This window comes from Ramularia collo-cygni (assembly GCF_900074925.1).
Source record: "Ramularia collo-cygni strain URUG2 genome assembly, contig: RCC_scaffold07, whole genome shotgun sequence".
Taxonomy (NCBI): domain Eukaryota; kingdom Fungi; phylum Ascomycota; class Dothideomycetes; order Mycosphaerellales; family Mycosphaerellaceae; genus Ramularia; species Ramularia collo-cygni.
The window spans coordinates 599,474-623,204 of NW_019716261.1; the positions used below are offsets into that span (position 1 = coordinate 599,474).

General features: G+C 49.8%; 9 protein-coding genes; 5 read left to right on the plus strand and 4 right to left on the minus strand.

The window, feature by feature from the left end:
* Positions 1-960: 960 nt before the first annotated feature.
* RCC_05195 (related to dihydroorotate reductase PyrE) lies at positions 961-2,679 on the plus strand (the record flags this gene model as incomplete). Its single annotated transcript, XM_023770469.1, has 1 exon — positions 961-2,679. The coding sequence occupies one exon, from the start codon at positions 961-963 to the stop codon at positions 2,677-2,679; it is 1,719 nt and encodes a 572-aa protein (XP_023626237.1).
* Positions 2,680-3,542: 863 nt separating this feature from the next.
* On the plus strand, positions 3,543-4,007 carry RCC_05196 (uncharacterized protein; the record flags this gene model as incomplete). Its single annotated transcript, XM_023770470.1, has 1 exon — positions 3,543-4,007. One exon carries the CDS (start codon positions 3,543-3,545, stop codon positions 4,005-4,007), a length of 465 nt encoding a protein of 154 aa, XP_023626238.1.
* A 1,145-nt stretch (positions 4,008-5,152) lies between these two features.
* Positions 5,153-6,727, plus strand: RCC_05197 (uncharacterized protein; the record flags this gene model as incomplete). The annotated part of the gene is made up of 1 exon (XM_023770471.1): positions 5,153-6,727. One exon carries the CDS (start codon positions 5,153-5,155, stop codon positions 6,725-6,727), a length of 1,575 nt encoding a protein of 524 aa, XP_023626239.1.
* An 81-nt stretch (positions 6,728-6,808) lies between these two features.
* On the minus strand, positions 6,809-7,975 carry RCC_05198 (related to ribosomal protein YmS2, mitochondrial; the record flags this gene model as incomplete). The annotated part of the gene is made up of 1 exon (XM_023770472.1): positions 6,809-7,975. The coding sequence occupies one exon, from the start codon at positions 7,973-7,975 to the stop codon at positions 6,809-6,811; it is 1,167 nt and encodes a 388-aa protein (XP_023626240.1).
* Positions 7,976-8,812: 837 nt separating this feature from the next.
* Positions 8,813-10,575, plus strand: RCC_05199 (probable mitochondrial integral membrane protein; the record flags this gene model as incomplete). XM_023770473.1 has 3 exons in its annotated part: positions 8,813-9,019; positions 9,075-10,214; positions 10,270-10,575. 3 exons carry the CDS (start codon positions 8,813-8,815, stop codon positions 10,573-10,575), a joined length of 1,653 nt encoding a protein of 550 aa, XP_023626241.1.
* Positions 10,576-10,915: 340 nt separating this feature from the next.
* RCC_05200 (related to cholinesterase) lies at positions 10,916-12,670 on the minus strand (the record flags this gene model as incomplete). XM_023770474.1 has 2 exons in its annotated part: positions 10,916-12,193; positions 12,248-12,670. 2 exons carry the CDS (start codon positions 12,668-12,670, stop codon positions 10,916-10,918), a joined length of 1,701 nt encoding a protein of 566 aa, XP_023626242.1.
* Positions 12,671-13,618: 948 nt separating this feature from the next.
* RCC_05201 (uncharacterized protein) lies at positions 13,619-13,972 on the minus strand (the record flags this gene model as incomplete). The annotated part of the gene is made up of 1 exon (XM_023770475.1): positions 13,619-13,972. One exon carries the CDS (start codon positions 13,970-13,972, stop codon positions 13,619-13,621), a length of 354 nt encoding a protein of 117 aa, XP_023626243.1.
* Positions 13,973-21,288: 7,316 nt separating this feature from the next.
* Positions 21,289-22,567, plus strand: RCC_05202 (probable uroporphyrinogen decarboxylase; the record flags this gene model as incomplete). XM_023770476.1 has 3 exons in its annotated part: positions 21,289-22,309; positions 22,357-22,422; positions 22,473-22,567. 3 exons carry the CDS (start codon positions 21,289-21,291, stop codon positions 22,565-22,567), a joined length of 1,182 nt encoding a protein of 393 aa, XP_023626244.1.
* A 40-nt stretch (positions 22,568-22,607) lies between these two features.
* Positions 22,608-23,294, minus strand: RCC_05203 (probable cytosine deaminase; the record flags this gene model as incomplete). XM_023770477.1 has 4 exons in its annotated part: positions 22,608-22,632; positions 22,690-22,883; positions 22,995-23,066; positions 23,133-23,294. The coding sequence occupies 4 exons, from the start codon at positions 23,292-23,294 to the stop codon at positions 22,608-22,610; spliced, it is 453 nt and encodes a 150-aa protein (XP_023626245.1).
* Positions 23,295-23,731: the final 437 nt, after the last annotated feature.

Here is a 23,731-nt window from a genome sequence, read left to right on the forward strand (position 1 = left end):
GTCGACATCAGCATGGAGCTCACTCAATATGGTTTGCAACCCGAACGAAGCGATCAGAATTCGCATTGCGAGAGACTTTCGACGAAGTATGAAGGGAAAGTTCGAGAAAGAGCGAAGGTTGACTTACTGAAATGAAATTTTGTAACGAATTGCAATGACCGATTGTGAATGCTGCATCCCCGATTAGCCGATACTCATCACTCACCGTCTCCCGGGGAACGCTCCCTGTCGAATAAAGCATCCGCGCTTCGCTCAGTGCAGTAAGATGGTCGCCTCAACGGTGGGTACTGATCTCCGCTATAGCCAGCGAATGAACCACTGAAGCTAGGAWGAGGAGGATGCGTTTGACTTGTATATTGAAGGTGGACTGGTGCGAGTAGGATAATACCGAGAAGCAGTGAGAAGCGGTTGAGCAGTCGCCATCCATTTCCAGCTACGAGTCCGCAGATTAGAGCATAGGACAGCCGCGTGGAAACCAGTGTATTGGAACCGTGAAGCCACGGCACGGTGCGGTGGCTGGCATAACGAAGTTCGTGAGACTTCATGTGGATTCTCAAGACTCCGGTTTCATCCGCATAATGGCATGGCATGCTTCATTGTCGATGCCTTCATGGCGCTGTTGAAACCGGTGGTGTGCATGGAGTGGCATGGTGACTCGAGACCGAATCTTCTATCCCGAGAGCAACGAACGCACGAGGCTATGCATTAGCAAGCACGCGTCCAGGCACTTAGGATGCTGTGGTTGCAAAGGATTGAGGTAGGGAGAGCGATGAGCATAGGGACTGTGAATTGAATGGATTGATGCACTGGGGTGAAGAGAGGCCAGAGATTGGAGTGGTGGTGAGGTCTTGTGAATAAATTAAGTGTATTGCGGCCCGTGCTTTTTATGCAACCAACCTCCAACAACATTGATCCCACCATTGTCTTTGAACAGCTCTGCATCCACCCTACGCCGGCGCAATGCTGGAAAGGACGGCAATGAGCTCGCTGAGAGCGAGCTTCAGCCGACAAGTCAACTTGAGTCGGCAATTCTCGACTCGACGACCCTCACCGTTCCTCCATCTACAACCACGACGGACACCACAGACCAACTCCCGCCGATACGAGTCCACAACTGCCACAGTCACTCGTGCAACGACCTCTGCCGGATCATCTGTGATCGCGTACATCTATGGAGCTGGTCTTGTGCTGGTATTGTCCTTTGGCTACCTATACGTCACCGACACTCGCGCCTCCATTCATCAATGGCTCGTAGTACCCACTCTACGACTGATCCACTCCGATCCTGAGGAAGCCCACCACTCTGGCATTCGATACGTAAAAGCTTTGTATGATTTCGGTCTCCATCCCCGCGAGCGCGGTAACGATGACCAGAAGCTGGGTGATCTCAAGGTGGAAGTCTTTGGACATGTACTGGACAATCCCATTGGCACCTCAGCCGGCATTGATAAGAATGCCGAGATTCCAGACGCGCTCATGGCATTGGGACCAGCCATAGTCGAAGTTGGAGGTGCTACGCCTCTGCCACAGCCCGGCAACCCGAAGCCGAKAGTCTTCCGCATTCCCAGTCAAAATGCACTCATCAACCGTTATGGGTTGAACTCGGAAGGAGCAGAGCATGTCGCAATGCAGCTACGGGAGCGTGTGCGGTCTTTCGCCTATTCCCACGGGCTTGGTCTGGGAGCCGAGGCGGAGCGCATCGTTCTCGATGGCGAGGCGCAGGTCCCACCCGGAAGCATGGTACCAGGAAAGCTTCTCGCCGTGCAAGTTGCAAAGAACAAGACTACACCTGATGGAGATATTGCTGCAATTGCCAAGGACTACACCTTTTGTGTGGAGCACTTGGCCAAGTACGCAGACATTCTTGTCGTAAATGTCTCCTCGCCCAACACACCCGGACTGAGAGATTTGCAAGCCACCGGACCCCTCACCACTATCCTCACGGCTGTGGTCAATACTGCAAAGTCAATCGACCGAAAGACGAAGCCGGCAGTCATGGTCAAGGTGTCTCCGGACGAAGACAGTGATGCCCAGATCGAGGGTATTTGCGCGGCAGTTTGGGCCAGTGGCGTGGATGGTGTGATCGTGGGTAACACCACAAACAAGCGGCCTGATACCATACCGAAGGGATATGTTCTTCCGGAGAAAGACACGAAGATTCTACAAAATGAGATTGGTGGCTACTCTGGACCACAAATGTTTGAGCGCACCCTCAGCCTTGTGAAGAGATATCGGTCCAAGCTTGACAACGGCCCTCCAGAAGAGCCCGCAGAAGCGCCATCAAAACAGAAATTGCCTAGTCCTATTCCCACTGAGGACCATCTTTCGGATGCGAGTATAGAGCGGGACATGCAGCGTCTAAAGCCGGAGGATACCAAGGAGGATTTGCAGCCGCTCATCCAGATCCCTGACAGGCACAAGACTTCTACAGAACAGCAAGCATCACAAGATGGTGCTCCAATATCCAAAACTCAGAGCTCTAGATCCTCGGCGTCAAAGGTTCTGTTTGCTACCGGAGGCATCACCAACGGCGAGCAGTGTCTGCAGATTCTGAACGCAGGCGCAAGTGTATGCCAAGTGTACACTGCGATGATGTATGGTGGTGTAGGAACCATCACGAGGATGAAGGGAGAGATGCGAGCGGCTATCAAAGGTCAGAATGGTGACAAGCCCTTGTAAGGCATCTTCGTACGACTGCCAGTGTCTGGTGTATATCTGTATAACGTTGATAGGGTTGAAGGGGGGAATATGTATACCCAGGGATCAGTCGAGGTAAGGTCGGCTTGACGTGAGACAGTTATCAGCTCTGGTCTCACTTCCCATGCTCGCGTCGTCGTGTCACCTGTAAGTGATGATCATACCACAATTTGCTCTGCAAGCAATGTAAGTACTCTTTGCATTATCTTTCTATTCAAGACATGTCCAAGGCTTAGATAAGCACGTTCTCTGCACGGCATGTAAATTTATATCTCTTTCGAGATCATTCGAGGGTTGGCATGGTACTGTCCGCCTAAGAAGCCAGGCCGCCTAAAGGACGCTATGTGATGCATTCTTGGCCGATTCTTCGGATGCACTCGTATCGCGTGAAAGCCGGGTTTCGATCAGGTAACATCGCCACGACGTGGTAGGCGGCACATGCACGACCACCAGCAATCCTGCACTTCGTGGGGCGCTGTCAAAAGAGGGTTGGAATTCTGAAAAAGAAATCGTGTTATCGAACACCACGTTGATGTTCAAGTGAAATTGTAACATCCGCATCAGGCCTCAGAAAGTGAAGCTTCTTCATCAACAACATCCACTTGCCACTCCTTCCTCGATCACAACACCAACAAACACTGCACCCGCGCTTGCATCTGGTTGATCTTGGAGACCTCACAATCACTACCTTCCCCTCAATTACCTGCGATCGTCACCGTCAACATCAAAGCGCCGCTCCCCCCGGCTTCTCACTTTAGCGGCGGAGAACGTCGACACATCCCATAACAACATCTCTACAAAGCCTTGATTCGCTGAAGATCACAGCGACACGATAACGTCGAAAAATGGGAGTCTATCAGAGGATCAACAAGAATCACAGCTATCACCGGGCGATATTCCTCACTGTATYGTTGGCCACCGCGGCGCTATGCAGTCTCTCGCCCGTAGCATGCTTCAAGAACTTCAGTGCCAAGGAGCGTCGCAAGAAGGAGCGGGGTCAGGAGGATCTGGAGATGGCGACGATCCAGGGGCAGGAAGAGGACTCGGAATCGGAGCAGGAGGAAGCGGAGCAGGAAGAGGAGTGGCGGCGGTCTCAGATGCTGAGAGCGAGACGTCCTTCCCATTCCCAACCACGCACTTCTCAGCTGCCACCGCATCGTCGCCGTTCTTCAATGAGGGCCCCAGAGCGCCGCGAGCGGATTCAACACGAGGAGATGGAGGTGAGGTGGAGGGGTCTTCCACCATACGATCAGGAGTCGGAGGGCGATCACCGCCACCGCCGACATTCGCGTCGACACTCGAGACAATAGGACCGCCACTCTTAGCAAAGAGTCAATGGATCGATGCAAATGCTCCTTTACCGACGCCAGACTCCGTCGAAAAGTACCGGACCGTTCAAAGAGCGTCGACGACTGCACAATTACTCACCCTTCTATCATCAAGCCCTGCACCTCCTCTTCAGAACATCCCCTCACCGCTGGTACTGATCTCGGAAGCTCCTTTACTGGTCGAAACGACTGCAAACCTCGTGACTTCCGACGAGTCACCGCATTCGGACAGTAGCTTTTCAACGACAGCTTCAAAAGCATCAACAGCCAGCAGCTTTCCATCCCAGATGCGGCACAATTTTCCCGATATGAGACTACTGAGGCAGAAGAGTAAGCCTCCACAGCATACCATCCAGAAAGCATCGATCCTCAAATTGCCCGGCGACATCAAACGCTCTCCAACTCTCTTCGGTCCGAAATTGATCTCTGATACGGCCATTCTGGTTGTGAGGCAAGTGGCCAGACCTTCTCTAGCGCCATCAGCTTCGAAGCCTCATCAACCCAGTCAAATGCCACGGACAGATTCGTTCATCCAAGACCCAGTGCGCGAAATGCCAACGCTTGCACTGCCAAACATCCAACTCAGCAAAAAGCTGCCGCCGCTACCATCTGCGGAAAAGGTAGAACGGCCGGGAACCGGTTTGCGTCAGCCTATCACTTCATCGAAAGACTTCGCTCACGTGCGATCATTTGCCGCACCTGATTCTGTGACACGACAACTTCGGTTTGAGACCCCCACAACAGGCAGTTGGCGTAAGGAGGAGTCACCATGCCCGTCAGTAGAGAGATCTCGAAAGTCGTCAGCCGAGAGATCCCGCAGGTCATCCACTTCAGCCCAGCAGACGTACCACCGCCATAAGAAGCATTATCATGCAGTCACCCCACCTGAAGAGGAGCCTCGTGTCAAACCACTCCACCATGGTGATTCGTATTTTGAGACCTTCCACACACTATCCGAGGCGACGAGCAAAGATTTTGTGCCTGCTCAAACCCCTCAGCCGCGAGAGCAGCCGAAGAAAGAAGATCATGCACGGCGCAGGCCAGAGTCTGAGCCAGTGCCATTGAATAACGCGAGACCGTCAATTCTTGCGACGCACGTGAAGACTCCAAGCGAGACCGCTGCCGTCATGATCTTGAAGAGAGGCAAGCAGGGTAGCAAACTCGGGTTCTTCAGGAAGTACATCAGCGATTCTTCCGAACAAGATCTGGCAACACCATTGGATGCCTCGTTCAGCACGCCGATAACGCCTAGTGTCCAGCTCAATACTTCTGAGGATATTGCGAACAAGCGAAGAGTGTCCAGCGTGGTTCCTGAGATGCAGACGCAGTCCTACTTCAATCGTCCGCGGGTGCGTCGCTTACCCAGCGACAACTCACTGTCGCCGACCGGTGTCGCAACGCCCGTCACGGTTTTCTCAGACGAGTCACCGTCTCCATTACGAGTGAAATCGCGAGTACGCCATCAAGACAGATCCTCCTCCGACCAGCTGTCCCCTATGGGAACTCCGCGAGCAAGGCACAGGCCGACCATGGAAAGCTTGAGGAGCCGCGTGTCTCAGGCGACGATGAACTCAACGCCAGCGTCGCAGACGGACGTGCGCAGAATTCCAACCGACAAGAGCGACAAGAAGAGCTCCGTCAAATCAACAGCAAAGGGAAAGCGAAAAGGCTCTGKGAAATTTGTTGACCAAACAGACACGGCCCGGACAGATCCTTTGTCGCTGGACTTGAACCAAGTCACCTTGAAGAGTAAGCCAAGCAACTACTTTGTTGACATACGCAAGGTTTCCTCCACCGAGCAGCTTCTTAGCGACGGCAGGCCCCCTTCAGAGACGAAGGGGACGCGGAGATGGAGCCTCATGCCCAAACTTTCCTCATTGTCTCTATCAAGGATTTCGATGAGCCATTTGTCGTCTCTCGCAGCCCAAAGATTGCACCGCAAGTCCTCGCAGGTAAGTAACCTGGCACAGGAATCAAGCTCGGGAAAGCCAAAGAGTGAGATGGAGCTCTCACCTCCGCCGAGTCCAGCACTCAAAGGTAGCATCCAGCCATCTATACCAATCGGTCGCCGTTTTAGTGCCGCTCAGCTCGAAGTGACAGAGTTCGAACAGACTCCGTTCAGCCAACGTTACCACGATGCCGAGCGTACTCTACAGCAGCAGATACGTGCATTCGTAGAAGAAGGATTGAATGAAGTCGACGACGCGGAGGGCGACAATGAGCTGGTCTTGGGATTCGAGCAGGATGTCCCAGATCACTTCCCCAACTCCCCACTATGCCCACTGCATCCAAAGCACAAAAGCGGCGGCAAAGCCATTTGTCCGTTGCACGGGCGATATAAGAAGGGCATGCCACCACCTACTCAACTGATTGGAAAGAGGCCCGTCGGCAGAGTCTCCACCTCCGGCGTAGACCCGCATGCCGGGCATCATCGGATTGAGATTGTCCTCGATACAGCTGTCGTTGAGCAACCTTCAGTCAAGGAAGGAAGACCGACGTCTGTGGACATTTTCGGCGTGGTGAAGGAGGACTATCATAACAACCACAACGTCTCCGTCCTGGGAACTGATGGAACGGTCTCTACTAGGATCAGAGCGGCACCGTTGTATGCGGGATCGTCTGACATGTGCCGAGGCCGAGGTAGGGAGAGAGAGATATGCGGGTCTGAGAGGAAGCGACGTCGACGTGCTAGGATGCGCTGACTCTGCTTGATGTGAAGGCGTGCCCAAATCGTGGCATCTTTCATTTGAGCTTTCAAACCCTGGGCTTACGGAAATGCAATCTCATACCTTTTTGCCCTGTGCAAGTAGTTCACTGACCTTTGGTGGTAACACCATCTGACTACGATCGTTCCGCTTGAAGAACTCCACCAGTAAGCCCGCGATTTTCTCCGCCACGTCCTCCTGTACGAAATGTCCAGCTTCGGGGATCACAACGAGCTGAAATTTACCTTGCATCTGCCCAATCATCAATTCCCTATCCAGACGATCMGTACCCGCCAGAATCAAAAGTTTCGCTCCCCTTCCTGTGAGAAACTTCTGTGACAACCCCTTGAACCATTCTTCCCACCAGGGGTTCGTAGCTGCGAGATCTGTGCGCCATGTGAAACCTCCGTCACCATTTGGGACGAGGATGCTGGGAACACTAACTTCCGCACTTCTCTGATCTCTAATTGTGCGAGTTCTCGTGTGCCAGACGATAGCTTCATCCACGGACAAGAAGACTTTAGGCCTTGAGGAGAGGTAGGTTCTCATATGTCCTAATGCTTCGATTGCCGAACCTTCGACAACATCAAGAACGCAGTATCCAATTAGATTTGAGCCGAAAGAGCGGAAGTGCGTTGTTGAGAGGGTTGTGACGATTGCTCCGCCGAGACTGTGGCCTATCAGGATTGTGGGCGGAATTTGAGGCCAGGATTGAGAGGCTGTGGTTAAATGGATCATGGCTAGGGCGTCGTTTGTAAGGGCTTCCAGGCTAAAGTCAATGATTTCCGCGCCGAAAAGGTCTGTAACATGCGAGCCATGGCCGCGGGCTGAGAGGGAGAGAATTCCGGCTGTGGGGAGTTGGCGGCGGAGCTCGAGGGCGAAGAGGGCGAAAGATAGGGCCGAGGCTCCGGCTCCATGATGGCAGACGAAGAGGGGGTCTTTGGATGGGTTTTTAGGCGGACATAGATAGACGAGGTATGTGGCCTTTTGGGTAGCAGTTGTCTGTGTGAGGCAGAGTTCCTGGTCGAAATAGGCGGCCCACGGCTTGGCGGGGGCGGGCTGTTCGCGTGAGGATGGCCGAACTGTGGCGGCGCTGGCGGCTGATGATGCGGAGCTGTCTGAGGAGCTGCTGTGGTCATCAATGTCGGTCGTTGGCAGGTCGTGAGTGTTGTGTGGCAAAGGCCCAGGCCGGCTGATGGCCTCTGGGGAATCCGGGGTCATGCTTTGTCGGAAGAGCTGAGACATTCTGACTGCGTTTTTCCGCTTCCAGTTCCTTGATTCTTGGTTCTTGTAGATGTCGAGCCGGGGATAGCTCTGGGGGTATGGGGTGGCGAGGTGTACACGTCGCACGGAGAGCAATACCAACCTTGAAAGCGATGGGTGATTGCAGGCGAGACAGGGTAGCAGCGGTGTTGCGTCCGATGTGTGAGCTTCGCTTTTCACATGCCAGAGAGCTTCAGCCCGAGACTTCGGCACTTGTCTGGTCTGATTGTGGCTGGAATTCTGCAAAGTCTATTGAAGTGAACAGTTTTGGACGGCGCCAATCAATTGTTTGGCCCAGATTTGACAGATTTGACTCAGATCTGATCGCACAGGTCTACTTCCGGTCAATGCTTGCCGGCATTCCTTGCGTCGATCCTTTGCAGCTTGAGCTCCCGGCTTCACGTTTTGGAGTGGCTTGAGTTGAAGCTACAACTGGAACTGCATACTTCCTCATCCATCTGAACAAGCTTGATGCGAGGTCGACACACCTTGTTGGTCGCATTCAAGTCCGTCGTCATTGGAACCATCGAGGCGCAAGAAGCGGCGTGGCCCAGTTTTTCCCATTTACCTTTGGTTTTGACTTTGTGGCGCGTCATTGTTAGCGCGCCAAAGAGCTCTGGAACCATCGTCATGGTCGAACCTGCCCGCAGCCGGTACGGTCTTCCTGCCACTGCCACACCTCCTCACTTTCTGCAGCTACTGCCTGCAGCTGTCCCGCCGGTTCTCTTCGCTTCCATCTCCCCCAGACATTGTTCGTAGCAAGCCCCAGCAGGACGCTTCGAAAGAGTTCCGCGTCAAGAAAGAGGTCGAGCTGTGAGCATGAGCTCGCTGTGGGGAACGACGAAAAACACCGACGAGCAGACTACGCAGACCAGCAACGCCGGCACTCAGGTTCAAACCAGCAACAGCCACTCCCAAGTGTCTGGAGATTCAATGCGTGAGCCGACTGAAAGAGACAGGCTGCTGCCGGCGGACCGCCGCCGTGCACCGCACGCCGACGGCTACCTCGATCCCGATGACCCAGCGGTGAGAGACATTGCTAAACCATCAATGCCTCAAAGATTATGACTGACATTCGCAGGTCTCTCCATACAACCTGTGGACTGTCCGCTTCCTGCGCTACCTATCCATCCTCTTCCTCGCCATCACTTTCCTCTGGTGGGTGTTGCTGCTTGTGAGCATCTTCGTCTCGCCGCCAGGTCTGCACACGCGGGGCTCGGGCTTCTTCGACTTTGCCTACACATGTCTCACCATTGGCTCCTTGCTCAACTCGCTGCTGTTCTTCTCCGGACCCAGCTTGGCGATGAGAGTCAGCCAGGGTGTGCTTGCCGTCATTCTCCTGGTTGACGTTATTATCATCGTCTCGGTCCCCAGACTACGCGCCGAGGAGAGCGCTCCCGGAGTTGCTAGTGTTGTCTGGGCTACTCTCATCGCTGCCTTCTGTGTCTTCACCGACCGAATCGTGGCTTGGGGAAAGCGTGAGGAGGAGGAACGTCTTACCGGACGTCYAGAGACTCGTCGCACGCTCAAGGAATGGCTTGCCGTCCTCGCATCGACCATCATTCTGGTCGTTTACATCCTCATCACCGTCCTCATGACGGCGACTTTGATCCTGCGTAGCCTTGACGCTGGCCTTGCCCTGGACGGTGACCGCTACCCCGTTGACAGCGGCAAGTATGAGGTCCATTTTGCGTGCTATGGTAACACCACCACGGACAAGAAAGGCAGACGTACTCCTACCGTTCTTCTTGAAGCAGGCGAGGATCCTGTGGAATACAGCTTCGAGCACTGGGCGTACTCTGCTGTGAAGAACGGTACCATTGACCGCTACTGCTACTGGGATCGTCCTGGTTACGCTTGGTCCGACAATGCTCCATCGCCTCACAGCGCTGGTATGTCTGCTGAGAACCTCGCCGAAGTTCTTGCCATTACTGGCGAGCAGGGACCATGGATTCTCGTCTCTGCCGGCTATGGCAGTCTCGTGTCTCGCATTTTCAGCGCTAGGAACTTCCGCGAAGTCGCCGGTATCATGATGATTGACCCACTGCACGAGGACCTCCTCCATCGCATGGGATCACCATTCAATGGCTTTATGCYCTGGGCATGGGGAACTATCAGTCCCCTTGGAATCAGACGCATAATTGGCTCGCTCTTCATGGGCCAGACCAAGGAAGATCGTGTATTTGGACGCGACAACAGGCAGGGTGGAAAGATGATCAAGGTAGGCATTGATCGATTCATTTGAGCTCATCACATGAGACTGACATCATTCACAGGCCATGCTACAGGAGAACCTCGTTGCCAATTCCTTCACCAAGAATGAAGTTGCCACTGCGCGCACCATTCAAGCTGCAGACACCCCACTCGTGGTTCTCTCCTCCGGTCTTCGTATCAAGAGTGATAACGAATGGGCGGAGAAGCAGCGAGATCTGACTAACATTACTGGCAAGCTCATCAGCTGGGATGTGGTTCACAAGGCACCTCACGCTGTGTGGCAGACTCAGGAGGGTCGTGATCTGATGGRGAAGCGACTGGGTGAGATTGTCAAGGATCACCACAATGCGAAGAAGGGTGGCAAGTGAAGAGCTGCCATCAGAATAGTGGCGTACAGGACACGGATTGATGGATCAAACTGTAATGAGACAGCTGTGCAAGGTGTTAACAGGTGGACAAAGTGTGAAGTAACGTACATGTATGAGAAGTAATGTCAAAGCTCTCTAATTTCTATGATGTCTATCGTTATATATACTTCTGGTTACAATTATTCACTGTCATTCTGGCTTAAATATAGCTCGTGATGACGGAAATCGCTCAGCTATTTACAAGGCAGTCTTCACACTACAACTGCTTGATCAATGCACACGCTCATGCATCTCAAATGATTAAAAACGCCGGCTCAAGAATGCACTTTCAACAAACCCATCACCGTCTGTACGCCGACAAATTATTCTGCAAGACCTGGTACGCTCCTTGCCGAAAGTCATCCGCAAGGACTTCATTGCTCAACGCCAGCTGATGCAAAAGCTGTGGAGAGTTGGACTTCCACTGCGGCCATTTGATCATCGTTCCTCGCGGGCTAATAGTATTCGGATCAAGATGATTTACAAAGCTGATGTAGTGCGTTTGGATCGTGTCGGTAATAGGACCCGGGAGGATACCGAATGCGAACAATATATCGCTTGCGTGGAATGTCCCGAGGATTGGTGTGATGTGCAGATATGAGCCCAGATAGGACCAAGCCGGGACTTCGTCTGCAATGGCGTTGAGGTAGACTCTTCGCGTGAGTGTAAAAGTCAGGTCGCCGAGGACAGCTGCCAGACGTTTGAATTGCGGGTAGAGATTGTAGAGGATTCCTGTTCGGAAAGGAGACCCGTCGGGTTGGCCGAGAGGTTGGTCTGGGTATTGGTTGAGGAGAGTACGGACGTCTTCGGCGGCTGTGGGGTTTGTGGGGAAGTAGGTCGTCAAGTAATCGTTTACGTCTTGGTTGGTAGTTAAGTTTAATTGTGCTAGGGCTGTGGCTGTTCCCTCGTCCTCTTGATCGCCTATTATGACGGGTACGCGGGTGTAGGCGCCGCTGCTGATGGATGATTCTGGGGATTGCGAGAAGAAGGTTGAATCGTTGGGGTCTGGACGTGGGAGGTAGGAGAGGTCGACGCTTCGATAGCCGAAGTAGCTGGGCACTGAGGTTGCGGCGTCGAGGAATGTGGCATAGTCTACTTTTCGGAGGCAGGAGAGTGTGTCCTCGGCGGAGCTGCAATTCGCTTTGTTCACGACCGTCGAGTAGATATGCTTGGCCTTTCCTGTCCGGACATCCTCTACCGGGAATAGACTACCAGAGTTCATGATGGCTCCGTGAAAGAGTGGCTTGCCACGGTAGGTGTTGTCGCCACCATTGATCAAAGTATGATCGCACACCGAGACAGCACCCGCGCTCTCTCCCCAGATCGTCACCCTTGATGRATCTCCTCCAAAAGCTTCAATATTTTCTTGCACCCACTGCAGTCCCAGTCGCTGGTCTCGTAGGCCAAGGTTGGTGTTGCCTTCGTCGGCAAGCTCATCACCAGCCAGGAATCCGAATCCTCCTAACCTGTAGTTTACACTGACATAGATAATAGGCTGTGCCAGCTTCACAGAGCGCAATACGAGCGATGAGCCTGGATAGACTGGGGCAGCGCCAGCTACGAACCCTCCGCCGTAAATCTATAAGACGTTAACTTGTGTAGTTTCGGATGGTAGGATAATCATGTAGCTCACCCAGAAAAGTACCGGAAGTTTCGAGCCTGCAGTTGCAGTTGACGGCCGCACCACATTGATAGTCAAACAGTCTTCTCCAGAATTCGAAACTGCCTGGAAAGCTGGATTGTTCAACAGCTTGCCAATTGCATCCTGCGGGAGGTTGCCCGTATTGAACTGCTTGGCGAACTGAGGGCATGATCGCGGAGATTTCGTGGCATCGAACGTCCCGAATGGCTCTGTAATTGCTTGGGGAGCTCGCAGTCGTAGGTCACCGACCGGAGGTTTTGCAAATGGAATTCCTTTGAAGGTATCGGCGCCTAGGAAGGATGCGCCGATTACTGTTCCATTTTTGATTTCCACCTTGGGCCCTTCCAGGAGTCTGTTCGGAGCTGACCATGCCACGGAAACGAGCAGAGCGATCAGAGGCAGGGAGGACAACATCGTCGCAAACAATGTTTGTTGGCCTGGCTCAAAGCACACCCGGAATTGGAAGAAGAGGACCGCATTGCTATTAAGCAGAGCAACGAGATTTCCAGGCAGTTGTCATTTCCTGGTCCTCGGTAGCTGATCCTCGCGAGCCGCGAACGCACGAATGCATGTCCTGCTGAAAGAGCAACGTTTCGCAGTTGATCATTCACGAATCAAGCATCGCGGACGGATGGGACCGAAGTATTTTGGGGTGTAAATCTGCAGATCTGATGCATCCGACCAATACCTTTGCGCTTCGGGTTCACTCGCCCGGCACGCGTTTGAAGAACAGTGGTAGACGGGTGTATGCGCGTTTAGAAATTGCATCCATTCATTGCATTTCCTAGTTACTGAGGTGAGTGACTATATGTGAGCCCGCTGTGAGCAACACAACTCGGTTCATAAAGCTTCGTAGACTTATGAACACATCCGAGCTGCATCCGGCGGTTGTGAACCGATGGAGACTGTCATGTCCTTGCGAATCCTCTTCCGTTTGGCGATTGTAGCCCAGAGACTGATGGTTGAACCCCGCGGGCTGCAAGCTGACAATTTTCGATCGCTGCGAACTCACAACTTTGACGGCTGCTCCGCTTGGCCATGGTCGACTTCTCCGCACATGCGTGATCACACGCAGAGTATGCAGGTAGCGGTGTGCGAACGCTGCAAGCTTTTTCGATCGTCCGACATGCATCGTTATTTCTGTTGATCCGGTCTGTCCTCCACTTTCCTGAAGAAAGAAATGCACACCCCAGCATCTCCAAGCTCTTTCGCCTCTGTGAAACGCCGTTCTCATCGAAGTCTGTCTTCAGGTTTCAATCGATCCGTATGACGCCATTTTGGATTTGAGAACGCCCTGCGCCTGGTCGTCGATGTTGTAAAACGTTTTGGGTATCCGCGGGAAACAAATGTCATTTGACTTGATCAAAATATGACGTCGGCCAATCCATGGTCAATCCTTTGATGGTCTGCAAGCTCCTCTACAGAACCATATCTGTAGCCACAGGCCAAGCACTCGCCATCTGCCATCGAAGCAAAAGAAAGATCCCAGTGTGAGAACTGATCGTCCATGGAGGAGGAAGAATCGGGACTGCCCTTGCTTTCTGTGGGGCTTGCTGCCTGCGAAAGACTCGCGTGCTGTGTGAAGATTTTGGCATCCACTTGCTGCTGTCCAGGTCGTAGCATCAAGCTGGCCATGTTTACGGACTGCACATGTTGTTGTTGTGACGGTGCTGCGCGAGATCCATCCCTCTGCTGATAGTATGCCTGTGCGTTCATATTGTCTTGAGAATGCCTGGTTTGAAGAGCTTTGGGTATCACGGCTTCTTCAGGACAGTTGTCTTAGGAGAGGTCGAGGAGCTGGTTGTTCGTGGCCCTCAATTTTCAACGAGCTGGGTGTAATTGGTGTAAGAAGCGTCTGGACAATGATCACGTCGCGAGCTGTAGGGCAGTCTTTCCTCGTGCATCAAGAAATGACCTCGGGGCACGTAGCGTTATATTCCCCTCGACGAAACAAAAAATTGTCATCGTCAAGGCGCATACTGGATCTCCGTCTCACCAGTGAGCATCCAGAAGGCGTACGGCCTTTAGCGGAGCCAACCGGTAAAAAGCAGAACCATAAAGTGTAATGCCGTTCGCGCGCGTCCGAGAACGCCAAGCACGGTCTGGCATACGACCTTCTACTCGCGATACCCGCAGCATGGTCCGATGCGCGGTATGTGCATGACATAGACAGCAAAGTTACCGAAATCGGCACGTCTCCCAAGGGACGTGTGACCCCTCTCCATCATCGATTTCTCCAGATTTCTGGTCGTTGTGGCGTGTGGCTACAGAAGCTTAAACTCGTTCTTACGGTATGTGCAGTAGTGGAGGGGTATGTGCATGCTGTCGAAGAGGAGCACCTGACTATGCGACAACGTCTTCTCCTAGACGATATTGCTGTCACACCTTGTACATTGTTGATTCCGGTGCCGTGCCGGAAACGACGCAGACCACGTCCTCGTCACAATCGACGCCTTGCTTTCCCGCAAAAGTTGTTCTCCGGATCAGCATCCATGTCTGGGAACGAACTTGTGGCGCCGAACACGGTCCCCCAGGGGTCTGTGGGTCTGCAGTGTTCACTCGGCGGGCTGGCCGGCGATTGCCACGGCATAACGGGCAATGGTGTATCAAAAGTGGCAGTTGCTGTGTTGGGTTTGTGTGGATTACTTTCTGGTGGTGTCTGAGGTACCGGGAATTGCGGCGAAATTCGGGACTGCTTCGGCCTGAAATCGGGTTGGCACGACCACACCTGAGGAAACCTGAGCAGAGTCTGGGTACGAGCATACAGCATACTACCAAAACCATCGTCCTAAGACATTTAGGAAAATCTCACGTTACTGCGGTCGATATAATTAAGGGTCGCCGGTCTCTAATAGCAAGTAAGTCGTATAACGCACGCCTCGTAGGTAAAGACGTGCCTACTACCTACGCGGTAGAGCTTCGTACTTACTCTTCTAGGCGTACTTTATTATTCTTAGAGAGCGCGAATAGCACACTAGTCTACCGGCAATTCTCTTAGCCGGACTACTTTAAGGATGCACCCTTAAGATATAAGATACTTACTCTAGCCTCCCTTAGCGATAATAAAGCCGATATAGTAGCGCGTAATTTCCTAGATAGCAGCGTTAATATAGTCGAGCTTTACCGCACACTTCGAGAACGCTATAGCACCGTTAATTAGCGCCTTATATACGTTTCTACCTATATACTACGACCTAACTTAGAGGACATATAGATATATTCCCGGAGTTATACGATCCTCGTATATAAGCAGATGCCCTTAGCGGTAGAGGTATTAACGTAGCGACGCTATAACCCGCTAATAATGTGTATTAAGATTCTACTCGGAGTAACGAATTAGAGGACGTCTATATAGCTAAATCTCTTATATAGTAGGATCGAATCTATACGGAGAAAGAGTACTAGTTTTAATACTTCGGGCCGAGGAGTCTAGGAGCTAGGTTGCTTACGAGAGAATAGATTATAAGAATTAATATTTTACTAGCGAAATTTAATTCTTGCGTTCTATAGGGACTGCTCTACCTATACGCTTTAACTAGATATTAAGGTTAAACGCGCCGTTATTTAAGTCTATAGGGTTTCCGGCGTACTTAAAAGTGTAGCCCTTAACGATTTCTTCCTAGTCTCTATTAGCTACACGTATTAAGTATAGTCGCGGTCGATAAGCCTTCGTTTCGTAATATATAAGTTTAGTAGTAGCGATCTTATCGAGAACTTCGAATATAGATCCTTAAACGATAGCACCTCTAGGCCCGTCTACTAGAGCAGGATATTAACCCTATAATTTTAGAGAGTAGCCGATTACTTAGGCTCGTCTTAGAATAGGCACGTAGTCTAATTATAGGACTTCGCTTAATATGCCTAGATTTTAAAGCGTACCGTAGAAGAAATAGAGGCTAGCCGGAGAAGTTAGATTATCCTACGTAGACTTTTCGGTATACCCCTTAAAGGCCTATCTAGGAGGTGCGTAGCGGACCTTAAGCATAATAGATATCTTCTCCTTAGGCTTCTACGGTAGGAATAGAGGGGTAGGCGGGATACTTATATTCGAGGAGTCCGCTATCTTAGCCTCTTCCTTTATCTCGCCTCGCTAAAGTAAGCCGAGAAGTTTAAGTAGGTATATAAAGGTTCCGGAGCTATAACGACAAAGCCTAAGGTAAAAGTAGAAGGGGGCTAGTTACCGAGCTAGTTTAAATTTAGCTTAGTACGGCGTGCCTACTAAAGGTAAGGTAAGTACGGGATAGTTCTCGTCTTCTTCTTCGTCGATTACGGATCGTAATTTTGCATCGATAGTTTAATAACCTAACTATAGTATAAGGGAGTAGCTAACCGATCGTATAGCRCTACTTACATTCTAATCTCGAATACGTAGCTGTCTTTTACCGTATAGATTAGTATAGCTATATCGTTATATCGCTATTAAACTAACCTATTATTATAATTAAGAGATATAGTCGTGTATTAAATAGTAAGTTAAGCTATTAATAGGGCTCTAGACTATTAGAGTATCGCATCTCCCCTTTAATGCTTACTAATTAGCTCGAACTAAATAGTAATCTTATCTTCTAAGGAACCCGGTATATACGGTCCGGCTTTCTTCGCTTTAACGACTATCGAGAAGTTAGTATATATCGTCGCTAAGATAGCTCGTAGGACTTCCGTATATATTAGCTATAATGTCCTTTTATAAAGGTGCATATTATATAAAGTATATACGGGCTTAAGACATACGATACTAGGTAAGAGTAGTATTAAGGCAGATCCGACTTCCGCCTCTAAACGCCTATAGAATAGGAGCTTTACTATCCTTAGAGTCTATCTCTAGCTATCTTTTAGGCTGCTACTCGTCGATAGCCGGAACCGTGTTAGGGTTCCGATAAATAAACTACTAGAATATATTAACTCTCGTCCCCGGTAGGATATTATTAAACCCCGCGAGAGACACGGGCCGATCTCCGGGAATAATACGGGGGAGTAGTATACTAGTAGGACGTATACGGAGCGACTCTTTAATAACCGCGGATAGATATAGTAGCTTATCTAAGGTTCCTAGAGGTAGTAGTCTCGGCGTAGGTAAGTCGCTACGTCCCTCCTTATTCTTATTTACGGAAGAGCTATAGCATCGTATACTAGGAGCTAAGAATGCTAGTTCGTCCCGTAGTTTTTACTACGCCTAGCGATTTTAGGATATATAATAGATAGTATATACGAGCATAAGCCCTAGTAGCTATTAGCATTATCTATAATTTTTATAGCCGTTAATATAATATATTATAATCTAGGTTTTGCTACTTACCTAGAACCTCGCGAGCTCTAGCTACAAACTCGTTAGTACTAGTAGTTATAGGAGGGAGAAAATTATACGTATATATATAGTCGAACAGCTCGCTCGTAACTTCCCTTTACCTAGCCTTATAGCTTTTATTAGGCATTTTAGCCTATACTCTATCCTTAAGCAGCTAGTATACGATCGGTATATTACCTAGCCGTCTCCGTAATTTAGCCTTTACTAACTCGTAAGCGCTATCCGCCCTATAGCATATCTAAAGGAGCTAATTCTCTAGCGCTTTCGTAGAGCTAGCTTAGCTTTAAGGGAGCATATTAATGCTAATACGTCTTAAGTATCGTATTATAGTAGGCAGCTCTTAAGGCTAAAACGCTTAATTGTAGTATTACTACTTATAGTATAGAAGCTATAGGGTAAGACTGCTTAGATAGTCGAGAAAGTTAGAACCTAATAAAAGTCCGAATTAGAAACACGTTAAGAGATCTAGACTTAAGGTATAGCTTAAAGAGAGAGCATTAGTCGTAGCTCCCGACGTTGCTTGTCTTTAGAGTATCGGTATTAATCTCTAGAATAGTATAGAATGTGTTATCGATAATAGTAGCTCGGACGCGAATATAGCGGGCTTTATATATATAGCAGTAGTACGTTCCCGTCTTAAAGAGTAGTTATACTTAGTTTTACTATAGAAGGCGTTAGTGTTTCTAAAGTAGGTAAAGAAATCGTAGTAATTATACTTCTTAAAGTTGCCGCTATAGATAGTTTTAGTTCTATCCTTAATATAGCTAACGGAAAGATCGGCTAGTCTAACTCTTAGTATAGGACCGAGTTATCGATGCTTAGTCGTAAGGATTGCTAGTTCTAGGCCTTTATAGCGCGTCTATAAAATATAAATAGACGATATTCTAGAACTCTAGTAGGCATTTAGTATACTATCTAAAGAGGACTATAAGCAAGAGGTAATTAGCTAGTAAATAATAAGCATGTTTAAGAGTATAAGTAGATAATATAGACCGTTAATATCCGGAATGCTTAATATCTTACTTCCTCGCGATACTAGTAAGGGCATACGTAATAGACTATTCTTCTAGATAGTCTAGCTTCTTAAGTCTTATATCTACAAATAGTAGGATTAATCGAGGTACCCTATCCTTATATCCTATACCCTATATATACTATACTATAAAACGTAGGTCGTTAGTTAGTATAACTAATCCCTTTTAACTATCTAAAGCTATACCCTTACTACTTATACTTCCCCCTTCTCTACGATCTTTACGACTACGATCCCCGGTAGAGGAACGTGCGCGTTAGTTAGATTTCCTATAAAGCTGCTATATAAAAGACCTAGACCGTAGAAGTAACTCCCCGGAGTAGGCCTTAGCTTCGGGATCTCGTTAAAGGCGTAGGGAAGTAGCTAAACTATAGTATATTACTCTAGACCTAATAGCTCTAGCTATAGTATAGTAACGAAACGTACTATACTGCTTATTTACGGAGTCTTCTATTTAATAGTTAGAGTATAATGCCTAAAGACCTAACTTGTAATATTCTATCGACTATTATCGGTACCCTTAACGTATATATACGACGGGCTACGGGAAACCCCGCCGGGCTTAGAATATCCCGTCCCTTTATCTTCGCCCGTTCGCGAGCTAAGAGGAAGCGACCGTCCCCCTCTTTACTCTATTTAGCTATAAAGGTTATAGTCCTATTTTATTACATATACGCCGCTTTTTTCTACTATAAAGCCTTAAACCTTATACCTTCTAGTACCTATTATAAGATGTTAGCTAAATTAAAAATATTTACGCCGGGGCATATAGTCTTTTTAATACTAGACGACTACTCCGAAGCGGTTATATAGGCAAATATATTAAGTAGAGAAGAATCTATAAGGAGCGTAAGGATGTCCGCTAAGAGACCTCCCGCGATTACGCTAATATTAACGCCTACTAACCGGTTATACCGCGGTAAAACGGACTATTAGTAGAAGTTTACCGCTAAATAACTTAAATATACTAACTTAATAGCAACGAGTTTCCCGCGGCTAAATTTAGAGTAGTAAGCGGCCTTCGCTTTAGTAGGTGTTCTCGGTTTATTATTTATAGAAAGAGACCTAGTAGGGTATATTAGTAGCGTTATAGAAGGATTTGTTGCCTACTTATAGTATAACCGCGATCGCGTGCTTATACCGCTATAAACTATCCCTTAATTACGGCGGAAATGTCTAACCGTTATATATAGCGACCTCGCGAGGACTTAGTCCTACGATCTAATCCTATCTTATATATCCCTTATCTAGGTCGGTACTAAGTTTAAAAAGCGTAAAAGCGATCTCTAACCTACCGTCCTTATAAGCATAGTATAGCGGAGTTCTACGTATAAATTAAGCCCGTAAAGGAGCGGACTATACATCCTAGTATAAGATCTCGTCGACGGGCTTCTTATATTAATATAGAAGGCGAATAATACTCGTAGAGTCGTTTATGTCTATACGCCGCGTAGTATAGTAGACAAGATGCCCGTTTTAGCTATTCTCGGCATACTAAAGCAATAGCTCGACTACCGAGATAGAAGATCGAGCGACAGCGATAGAAAGTGCCGTAAAGTCGATGTCGTAAGTAGCATTTGGGTTAGCTCCTACCTATAGTAGCTAGTATATAAGCGATACATCGTAGAGAGCGGCGCTATCTTCTATTAGAGTAATATACACTTGTACAAATATAACATACCTTAGGACAGGCGGCTCGGTATTGCTTAAAGCTTTGTTTATATCCTATCCAAGTGCAAACAGTATGTCGAGGAAGGCGGTCGCAAGTAGTAGCGGGAGCGCTGCTGCTTCCTTTACTGCTCTTCCATCTACAGGAACGTTATGTTCTAGCAACGTTGGGAAAAGCAGCTTTAGGAGGTCGTGTTTGCGAGAACGGACCATATTCGGCAAGAGATGCGATAAAGCCCACTCCGCTTTCATCGAATGTTTGGCTGGTACCGCTGGGCTAAGATGGTACGTAACTCTTTGCAGCACTTCTTCTAGTGAGTCGAATTGGATTGCCTCAAGAAGGACRTCGTAGAGTGAAGGTGGAAGAATAATTGTGTCCATTGCTGCTGTGCTGCTGCTAGAAGATGTCGATGAATGTTCGTCCTGGCGCATGGTTTTTCGCAGGCCAGGCAAGATTGTTGTGTGGTCGCAGAGGCAGCACTCCCACCCCAGAGTTGACAGGGAGCAAAGAACTTGGCTTCCTTCTGGTTTTCTAGAAGTGTAAGAAGATAACATGTTCCCATTTCAATACGATTGATGATTGCACCATGTCTAGCCTTGTTGTGTGTGCTTCGCTCCTGCTACTCTCCACATCGGAGTATTCACGTTCGGGACGGTTCGCGTGGACTCTCCAGGGTCGACGGAATAGCTCCAGACTGTGAGCAGAAGTCAGATGAGCGCGTCCGGTGCGTGTCAATGCTTTGGGCGGGACGATGTTCTGGGGAGAATGCGTCATGTGAAGTCCAGACTCGACGACCTCGGTGAGGGTCATCATCATAGAATTCTTGCCCCGCCATGCACTAGACGTATGTACCAAGAAACTGTCTTGGTGAAAACGACGATGCGGAACCGTCCTTGACATACAACCATTTCCAAGGCGACAATCTTTCCTCCATCGTAGTTTCATCGGAGTGAAACTGAGCGAACAGTTCTAGCCAAGAGAAGGAGTTCATCGCAACGAAGAATCCGCCCAACCCCACCATCGCAATGGCCGACTTCGAACCTCTCAAGAACGATCTTCTCCTGCGCACCGCCCGAGGCGAGAAGGTCGAGCGCCCGCCATGCTGGGTCATGCGTCAGGCTGGACGCTACCTCCCCGAGTACCATGAAGAAAAGGGCAGCCACGACTTCTTCGAATGCTGCCGCAGCCCAGAGATTGCCTCCAACCTCACATTGCAACCCATTGACCGCTTCGAGGGCCTCATCGATGGCGCCATCATCTTCTCCGACATCCTTGTCATCCCTCAGGCTATGGGTATGGAGGTCGTGATGCTCGATGGAAAGGGTCCGCATTTTCCCAATCCTCTCGAGAGCCCCGAAGATCCCCAGTTCAAGGAAGTCATGGATTTGAAAGTCGATGTCAACGAGAGTCTGAAGTATGTGTATGAGGCGATCACCATGACACGGAGAAAGCTCAAGGGTCGCGTACCATTGTATGGGTTCTGCGGTGCTCCGTTCACTTTGATGTGCTACATGGTCGAGGGTGGTGGAACGAAGGTGTTCAGGCATACAAAGACGTGGATATTCCAGTACCATGCTGCAGCAAAGCAATTGTTGCAGAAGATCGCGGAGCTGTGTGTCGACTATCTTGCTCAGCAAGTCGTGGCGGGTGCACAAATCTTGCAGGTCTTCGACAGCTGGGCGGGAGAATTKAGCCCAGCTTCTTTCAAGGAGTTCTCGCTGCCTTATCTGGTTCACATTTGTGACAACCTGCCCAAGAAATTAAAAGAGCTGGGTCAGGAGGTTGTACCAATGGTGGTCTTCGCAAAGGGTGCCTGGTATGCACTAGAGGATCTATGCAAAACAAACTACAACGTGGTGGGGCTCGACTGGCTACACGACCCCAAGGAAGCATACGCGGTTGCACAGAAGTACGGAAAGGTCGTTCAGGGCAATGCCGATCCTGGCGTTCTCTACGGCGGTCACGAAGCCATCACCRAGGTCGTGACGGAGATGGTGAAGGGCTTTGGTGGTGGAAAGCAGGGTTGGATCGCAAACCTGGGACATGGTATGTCGTATGCTCTCATGCTAACGACCTTTGCTAATCAACCACAGGTATCACACCTTGGGTGAAGCCGGACGACTTGAAGTTCTACTTCTCCGAGATTCACAGACTCAGCGGTAATTGACTACTTCAGGCCTCGAGAAGGCGCATACCAACCAATCTATAGATCTTCATCAGAAAAACTCTTTCCCCAATCTCAAGGACCTCAAAGCCGCGGAGGATACGATGCATCACCGGAATCTGCYCCACGGGGATTGGTAGCCACATGAGAGGTATAGTCATCGAGACGAGGACACTGCACTCAGCTCTCTCCGATATCTTCGTTCCTGCGGAAACGTTCCTCACGGTCAGCCAAATTCCTTCAGCCTCGCATAATCACCCACCAGTCTTCGGGATGATCTTCAATGAATTGCTTCATCAACTGCTCGCACTCGGCGGACTTGAGATTCACAATCTCAATGCCSCGTTCTTTCAGCTGTGCTTCGCCTCCGACAAAGGTGTTGTTCTCTCCCATCACCACACGTGAGACTTTGTACAGGATACACGCTCCTGTACACATGTCGCAAGGTGAGAGTGTCTGTACGACGACATCACAGGGTTAGCAGAGGATTGCAATTGTTGATCGAGACTGAACGTAGCGCGGGGGGAAATGATCTCCCTCGCAGCCTCTCGCTCTTCATTTTCTTACCGTATACWTAGTAGAGCCTGAGTATGCAGATGCAGGGAGGCGACCAGCAAATTCCAAGCAACTCATCTCGGCCTGGTTCATATTAGACTACGTTTCCAAGTACGCACAGTGCAACAAAGATGGGCACCTTCAACATACATGCAGAATGGCGCTGTTCCGTTGCACTCGCAAGTTGTGTCCACGGCCTATGATCGATCCATCCGCTGCGACTAAGCAAGCTCCTATGGGAACCCCCCCTTCGCTCGCACCTTTTTTGGCCTCCTCCAATGCAATCTTGAAGCCCTCGTCACTGACTGACATACTTCCGGAATGAGTTCGATGTACCTTGATGGGCTTTGGTAAGGTTTCACGTGAAGAGCAKAGCTTGCCCGGAAAATTGACATGTTTGTGCCGATACCGCTCCGACGTTTGAGTTTGAAGTTTGAACTCTGGGGTTAAACTTTAAACACCATGTGAGATGCCAGCGAACAATGATACCTCTTGGACCGCAATCCATCCAGCTTCGACCCTTCTGTGCTCATGACATTTGATGCTCGCGAACTCAGGATCACGGAATAACGAACAGAGTGCTTGAAACACAATCGCGTGAGCTCAATTGCTATCGCTCAGGGCACACGCGCGTCATCGCTTCCCTTCGCGCAGCTCCGGTCTGTTTCTTGACCTTGAATCCACCCCTCGCTTCTCTTCACACACACGCACCTATCCGAGACGACAAACACGGCATCGTCAGATCTGAC